General features: G+C 39.3%; 1 protein-coding gene across 8 annotated transcripts in view; it reads right to left on the bottom strand.

The window, feature by feature from the left end:
- The window catches only part of DDAH1 (dimethylarginine dimethylaminohydrolase 1), a 255,115-nt gene that overhangs the window by 22,852 nt on the left and 223,611 nt on the right, over positions 1–8,652 (bottom strand). The window contains exon 5 of one of the 8 annotated variants that reach the window (XM_074002653.1): positions 3,411–8,472. The exons of 6 other annotated variants lie outside the window; for them this stretch is intronic. In XM_074002653.1, the coding sequence (XP_073858754.1) occupies positions 8,446–8,472 (27 nt within the window). In that variant the 3' untranslated portion in view covers positions 3,411–8,445. Of the gene's footprint in view, positions 1–3,410; positions 8,473–8,652 lie in introns of those variants that run through there. One more of the 8 variants, XM_045367974.3, reaches the window with a different exon arrangement.

Genomic DNA, 8,652 nt, shown 5'->3' with positions numbered 1-8,652 from the left:
TTTCCAAAAAGTCTACGAAAGGCACGCCATTGTGGTAGTTATTTCTGAAGTCATTTTGTTCATCATTGTCCCCTGGGGCACAGAACAGGAATTCTGTAATTATCTGCCAAAGTGTTGATCTGGTCCCTTTTTCTCCCTCTAAAGTCCATCAGTCACGATGTTCTGTTACTTCTCTAAGTGGGCTTCACTTTCCGCACTGCCCTTTCCACTTTCACAGCTACTTTCCTAATACAGATCCTCTACTCATTTATTCATAGACTGTGCTGTGCAATGGCATCAGCTAGTTTTATTACTCCTAATCTTTATTCCTGTTAAATCATTACAGGAACCGTGCCAGACAGATCTTTCTGAAAAAACACCTTCAGCTTCTACTCCTCTGCTAAAAAAAAATCTGTGTTGTTCCCCACAGCCCACAGATAAGAAAACCCCAGTTTCATTGGCCAAGATCATTTGAAGCAGCCCCAACTTGTATCTCTGACCTAATCTCTCTCTGTTTCCCTGCATACAGCCCCCATTCTAGCCATTGTCTCTTGATTATACTGTAGACACTCCCCCAGAGTGTTCTGTTTGTAATAACCACCACTCTTCTGTGCCAACTATGGCTTATGTTCATTTAGGTGAACTCAGACTTGGAGTCTTGCTTCTGGTTGATCACTCCCTCTCCAGAACTCCTACCACCTTTCCTAGGACCCTGAACCATTTATTAGGCACTTATGTTGTGTTGCATGGTGACAGTTTTTATCTTTTAATGTTCTCTCTTGTTTCTCCAACTAAATGGGAGCAGCCTTGAGGGCAGAGATCATTTCTCATCCGACTCAGTATCCCTGTGCTTGGGATAGTATCTTTCATATATTAATAGTTGCCGCTCAGTAAATCTTACCACTGTGATGTCTTTTCAATTGCTGTTTTAAAAGTCTTTTTGCAGAAGAGACAGTAATAAGAGGTTTTGAAAATCTTAGCTACTTTTCCTATCAGAGTTTTATGTATGAATTAGAAAATTATGTTTTTTAGATATCCAACTGAATAGTTATATATGTAACTGAAGCTTCTTCTAAGAAAATAGAATGAAGTTGGAATCTTTCTGTGGTTTTCCTCAAACAGGCATAAAAACATTGCGAAGCACAAACAGATACAAAGATGTTCCGGCTGGGCGTGGTGGCTCACGCCTGTAATCCCAGCACTTTGGGAGGCCGAGGTGGGTGGATCACAAGATCAGGAGATCAAGACCATCCTGGCCAACACAGTGAAACCCTGTCTCTACTAAAAATACAAAAAAATCAGCCAGGTGTGGTGGCGGGCGCCTGTAGCCCCAGCTACTCAGGAGGCTGAGGCAGGAGAATGGCGTGAACCCGGGAGGTGGAGCTTGCAGTGAGCCGAGATTGCGCCACTGAACTCCATCCTGGGCGACAGAGCCAAAAAAAAAAAAAAAAAAAAAAAAAAACGCCAGAAAACAGATGTTCCATCACTTCCAGGCACTGAAAGGACAACATCACATTAATAGATTCTACAGTGAGCCCACTCTAAAATAATCCTTACCGCTAGTGCTTTATAATTATATGGTTGCTACTTTTTGCCAAGTAGTTGTTCATTCCATCCTAGATTTAAGACACAGTATTTCACCTTGACTGGCTGTTATGAAATTTCCAACGGGAAGGAACAACACTTTCAATTCCTAGTGAGGCTGATTCAACTTTGTTTTTTCAAGAAGAGAACGAGTATAGGAGATAGGGGTCACCCAGGGAGAGCTGGAGGCAAAGCCATAATGCCAATCCATGAAATGGATTCTAAGTTCTCTGCTTTGTCCTCATGGGCATTTTGAACCTGTAGGCAATTATGCTTCTTTAGTAGAATCAACATATGATTATTTTAAAAAGTAAGGTATTCTCTAATATCAGTAATAGTGTGAAGTTCAACTTTTTTTCCCCCTTTTTGGCTATATCTTCACACAGTAAGATCAGGTCCTGTTGTTAGGTTTCTCTCTGTGTGTGTGTGTGTATGTGTGTGTGTGTGTGTGTGTGTGTGTGTGTGTGTGTTGGGGGAGGAGGTATGGAAACATGAGTCAAATGCAAGCTTCCTGTTCTCAGAAAATGATAACATTAGTGATTTTGGTAACTTGGAATATTTTAATGAGGAATTTTAGCATGTCAAATGGATTAAATCATGGCATCCAAATTATTACCCAGTTAGGTATTATATTTCAAGTTTATACAATGTTGAATTCTGGGCAGGAAAAACCTAAGAAGTTTCTAGCTTTCTATGGCTTTAATTTGAATATTTTCTTTACTTTTACTGATAATGTAATCGGGATATGTTATTTTGCAGCTATATGACAAAAAAGTTGGCTTCTTCAGGTGCACATTATTCGGGATTCTAAGCTAGGTACTTTTGGAAGTTGCAGGTATCCTTGAAAGCAGTGGCTCTCAACTTGGCCTGTGCATTAGACTCACCTGTGGAGCTTTTAAAAAATGCAGATGCCTGGGTTCCATACCAGACTCAGAACATAAGCATTTTCTGCGATAAACCCAGGGTAGAGTGTTTTCAGAAAGCTACTCAGATGACTTTAAACCACTTTCTCACTAGGAACCACTAATTTAAGGTCACTTACAAGACTTGTTCTTTCAGAAGCTAGAGTCTTGGATTGAAAGGCCCCTTATGAGGCTATGTGGCCAACCATCCAATAGATGATTACCCCTACAATATCCTATAGAGTCAGTTTAATACTTTTTGATGGTCTAGTATATAGTGGACAGGATGAACAGCACTTTTAAATATAATTTCTTCCCTTTCCCCTTTCACATTTTCTTGAAAGCCCAAAAGAAAAAAAAAAAAGGCACATTATTCCCTTTCTCCTACTTGGCCAAGTTTGCCTTCTTCCTGCCTTGGGACTAATGCTAAAATTCAGCATGGCTGTTTTGGTGTCATAGCTTCAAATTATTTATTGGCTTATTATGCCAAAACATTTTATTTTGGCCACCCTAGCCTTGTTGGCATACAGGTCTGGGAATATTGTCAGATGAGGCCACTGCTGCCAGGAAAGGGAGCATAAACAGTTGTTACAAATTCAGAGGCTATTTGGTTTTGTGTTTTAATTTCTTAATACACGCATGGCAGATTTAAAAAAATCATTGTTTTGTGGAGCTGGTGAATACAACAGCCAGATAATAAGACAAAATTAAACCTACAATGGGATTGTCAGTATGCCTTTCATAGCAGAGATCCAAAGTGGAAAATCTTGTGACTACATACTATAATTCCCTGTGACAACAATAACTAAAAATGCGAAGTCTTTATTTTTCCATTTCAATCACCCTGCTGATATGAGTTAGTTCTCATTCTGTCTTTTGGGTTTTGCTAGTTGTCATTAAAGGAAATTCCAGGCAATAAAAAACATACAAAATCCAAACACATTAAGGGTTTTTCCATCTTCATTTTTATATGCATCTATAAAATAACATGGACATTTTTGGACATAAAAGCAATGCTGCAGCTGAGTCAAAACAAGAGGAAATACAGTCTGAGTGATCTCTATTATACAGTTAGTCATTCAAAAGAAAACCAGGCTGTGTGCTATGCAATTTAAATGAGGTACAAAGCAGCTCTTGTCTTCATTCAAGGAATCTTACAAACTCAGTTAGTTATTTCAGGAAGTAGATAAGAAACCTAAAAGACATTTCCATTGAGATGCATTGTGAGCATTTTAATTTAAAATTACAAGTCTATTGAAAAACCACATACTGTATTTAAGCTCCATTTACATGACAAAGGCACAAAAAATGGAGTGGTGATCTCATAATTATTTTCTTACCACGTCCTTGTAGTATTTTTATTAAAAGTATTTTTAGGTAATAATTTATTGTGATACAAAAGAACAGAATTACTAATTTAAAAAAAGTCCACCAAAGAAAACTATAGCTGTATCCCATAAACATATACAAATGTAATATATGAAAAAAATGAAAACAAAAACAAGACAAAACAACAAAAAACTCCTCTCCCACGGGGTTAGGAAGGTGAGGATGCTCCTGCTGCTGCCCGGCCAGCAGATGGCACAGTCCCCCAGCTGGTCCGTGCTGCAGTCCCTTCCAGGTGGGGTCAGCAGCTTCTTCCTCTGAACAGTTTCAGGAAAGTTTTAGCTAAAGGTTACCACCTCCCCTGACTTCCCTCCCTCTTTCCCTTCATCCTTCCTCCCCTCCCCTCCCTTCATCTTTCCTTTCTTAAGAAAATTTTTTTTTCTCCAATTGACTGGAAGAGTGAATGCTACCAAGGAGGTCAAGTTAAAAATCATTACTGAGAATTACTGTGAGTCCCTCCTGAGGGCAGATATTACAATCTGTCCTCCTGTGAAGATAGCATGTAATTAATCCAGGTTTTTGGAAAAGAAGGCAATTTTGGGGATGGATCTAGAAATACAACAAGGTGAGATGTGGTATAGATTTACTCTTTCTTATGTCTTTTTCCTCCTTAATTAAAAAATAAAAATAAAAACAGAGTAGTCTATGGAAAAGACAGGCATCATGTAGATGGTAAAGCAAGGGGTTAGGAGTTAGGCACACTTAGTTATTGGAGAATTATTTCTGCAAGTCAATCATAGCCTACTTCCAACAATGTAACATATATATTTTTCCTAAACTTTAAAAAATTAAAGTATAACATACAAAGTGTAATATATAAAGTATAACACACAAAGTGGCCCTCTGGACCATGACTGCCTCCCTTCTTCTTAAAATATTATTCTGACAGCTAACAGTAGAGAGTAGCTTTGCCTCCTGTTTAATTATGTGCATGAAAGGCTAGAATATGTATTCTTTGGGGGTTGGCTTCTTTTGTTCAAATTATGTTTTTGAGCAGCATTTCCAGCTTTGGAATAACTGGAGTTCTCATCTTAGAGAAGGCAAACATTCCTTCTGGAAGAGTACAAACAGGTCTAATGCCTGTGTATGAATTAATTTGTCTTACATTGTTTTTTTTTTTGACATGTAGAGGGGTATGAAGGTGATGATGCAAAGTCGGGAGAAAAACTGTAGAAAATGCAGGTTGCTCTAAAAACTAATTTGGCCTAAATAATAGTATTTCTAGGATCAGATTTGCTGTTAGGTATCTAGCATTTGTTCAAACCAACCTAACTTCTAGTAACTTTGCCATATGGATGGTAAAATGCAGTAATAATGTCTTCCTTTCTTCTTTCCCTAGATTGGTACCCTGTATTAAATGTGTTCTGGAGGCCAGGCGAGGTGGCTCACGCCTGTAATCCCAGCACTTTGTGAGGCCGAGGCAGGCAGATCACTTGAGGTCAGGAGTTCGAGACCAGCCTGGGCAACATGGGGAAACCCCATCTCTACTAAAAATACAAAAATTAGCTGGGCGTGGTGCCTGTAATCCCAGTTACTCAGGAGGCTGAGGCAGGAGAATCTCTTGAACCTGGGAGGTGGAGACTGCAGTGAGCCAAGATCAAGCCACTGCTCTCCAGCCTAGGCAACAGAGTAAGACTCCATCTTAAATGAATGAATGAATGAATGAATGAATGTGTTCTGGGCTTTTTAGCTGATAATTGCTAAACTCTTCCTAGATGCATGATTTCATTTAAATATACAATGCATACACTATTAAATCTACTATAATCTCAACTGGCAAGATGATTATCTCCATAAGAATCTACTTCATTAACCAAGAGTAGATTGCAACCCATTACAAAGTATTTCAAATGCAATAAAACTACCCAGAAACCCTTGTGGCTCTCAGCTTTACCTAAATATGTAAGAAGTAGATTCTGAAGGAACCAAGTACTCAAAGAGCAGTGACAGAGGTGAGAAGTAATCAAGCTTTCAGTGTGTAGCACAGGAAGGCACCGTTCACCTCTGTTTAAGTAATATGCCGGACTTCTCTACAGAGGAAAGAAGGTTTACAAGGGAAAAAATAAATATCTGGTACCAGACTCACACCTTTCCTGAGACTGCTCAGATCTTGGATACCAACAAAAAATGGAAAGTCAGGAGGTAGGTGGAGAGACACGGAAGGAACAGACAAGCTCAGCTAGAATCAATCTATGGCAAAATAATTAGAAAAGGTTTTCTAAATAAAATAGAAGATTTAGTATGGAGTGGGGTGGGCAACTGAGGCCAGGGGAATCAGGGTCCAGGAAACTTGTTTCTGGAACTGTAAGATCCCACTCAAAATGATTATTTCATCAGGTCTCAGTATTTTGAACTGTAAAATGGGAAAAACAAAACCAATCACACTTTTATCACTTGTAAGCAATATATTTGTATCTATTCTTCTGTCTTCCTGCCTGTCTATAATAACATGGAGTATTTATATTTCTATGCTAGTAGTTAGCAATTAATAATTGACCCATTATTAATTTTATTGATGGTTGTAATATAGAAACCAAACTACTCTCAAATAAATAAAGCAGCTGAGTTCATCCAAACCTGAGTTTCACCAACCCGTTTCCAACCTGTGACTATTTCCTTAGGCAGAGCTCATTATTCTCCAGATCAGTTTGTCCTCTTATTTTCACTACAAGGTAACAGGACATTTTTGATGCTAGAAACATGGCAGGTGGGCAGTCACCAAATCCACAGGCCTGTGGTTTAGGCAGTACATTTGCTGATGGAAAATGCAATCTCCAACGAATGCCTTTCTAGCTACTGAGGATTATTTATAGGTTCTGACAAGTAGAAAAGGAACATCATTATTAACACTAACTCGAATGAACTCTACAGGGAGGAGGACTATAAAGTCTTCATAGGATGTCCTTAAGAGATGTGGTCTGAGAGAATCTGACCATGGGAAGGGAAAGATGAAGAGAGAAATAGGAGTGAGTTGCCAAGCCATGCAATAGGACTTAGGGCTTGGGTTTTTTGTTTTTGTTTTTTTTTCCTAAGTCATCAGTGGTCCTCTTTTCTAACTGCAGAGTCTTCCTTTTCCAATGTTGGTCCAACATCTCTGAAACAATGCAGGGCTTTCTCCTCAAAGACCTGCTGGGACCCAGATTGCTCCCTCACGGTGATAATCTTGTCTTCCTCACTGTTAAGTTTTACTTCTTCAGACCTCACCTGCCCCTTCCACTTGTACCTCTAGAAACCCACTAGAAACTCCTTTATGAGTTGAGTTGGTTTGCTCATGTCTCTTGAATGTACTTTGCTCAGTCTTTGCTTATGCCATGTCCCCACCTGTAATTTTCTCTCATTGAATTCTACCCTGTCAAATGCCATCCATCCCTCAAGACTCACATCTAGTCTCATTTTCTCTACAAAGCTTTCTCTGAATATCTAGGCCTCAGGGAGCTCCTCCTTTTCCTCTGAACTTTGAAGAGCAGTTAGGGCCTGTATCATATAACGTAGTGCTAATTAGTCATATTTGATTACCTTTTATTTTGTTATGTGTTAGTCTCGCTAGACTATTTGAGTTAGAGACCTATTGAGGTAGGGACCAAACGATTTGAGTTAGGGACCTAGTCTACCCAGAATGGCAGAAGGGGCCACTTTTTCTAGTTGGTCCACCCAGAAGGAGTTCTTTCTGCTAATTCACACAAATGCAAGGTATAGATCAGCTTAAACCCTCTCATCTTATAATCAATCTCAGACATATGCAGACCAGCCTTGCTACCACGGATAGATACCACAGTCCCTAAGGAGAATAATCATCTTCCTAGACCTCCTGAGTGACACCATTTATCAAATGTTTTCTTTCAAGACACCAGCTTTTTTTATATACAGGAAGTTGACATGAACTTCCAGATGAAGCAGAACAAAAGACATTCTCTAAAGTAAATGAACAAAAGCCACCACGACAAAAATCAAATTCTGAGACAGACTGTTCAGCAACAATTAATAAAAGCCTTAGAAACAGAATCAAAGATACAGTTTGGGAAGAGGCGGAAGAAAGGCCAGGTGAGCTAGCTGAAAGAGTGGCAGATAATACAGAGGGGAAATTTAGCTCAAGGCAATGATTGCTTCCCAGCCAAACAACCACGCTTGGCACTGAGGTAGAAGAGAAAAAACCTGAACGAGCCTCAGGGCCCACAGATTTGCTGTCTAAAAGGAACTTCCGGCTTTGGCCCTTTAATAAGTCATGCATGCTGGTATGCAGGACCAGCTGAGAGGAAGGGGCTGCAGTCCTGACCCACCATTTAGTATTAGCACTATGACCTGGGGCAAGTCACTTGATCTAGTTTTCTCATCTGCAAAATGGAGATAATACCATCTCTCTCATTCATTTATTCATCCCTTCATCAGACATTTATTAAGGGCCCACTGTGGGCCAAGTGCAAAGGAGCATAATGATAAGCAAAACAGACACAGTCTTTATCCTTATTGGGTGTCCGTATCATCTCACGGGGCTGAAGTTACAGAGAAGGAAAGGGAAAGCACTGCACTATAACAGAAGGTCATCTTCTTTATCAATGACTTCCACTCTTGATTTAGCTGTGTGACCTGGGCAAGTCTAATTTTCTTCTGGCAAGTCTATTATCTATAAAATGAGGAAATTTCCGGTCTTAAAATGTTATTATTCCAAATGCAAATGAAGAAATTAAGCTTTTTAGGTACTTCTGAATCAGGGCTTTCTAAAAGATTATTATGAAATAGTCCAGATGCAACAAAAGGATGAGAATAATATAACAAACCCTGTGCACCAACTCTCCAACTTAAG

Source organism: Macaca fascicularis, chromosome 1, assembly GCF_037993035.2.
Source record: "Macaca fascicularis isolate 582-1 chromosome 1, T2T-MFA8v1.1".
Lineage (NCBI taxonomy): Eukaryota > Metazoa > Chordata > Mammalia > Primates > Cercopithecidae > Macaca > Macaca fascicularis.
The sequence above is the reverse complement of the archived record's forward strand: the minus strand, read 5'-3'. Positions and strand labels throughout refer to the sequence as shown.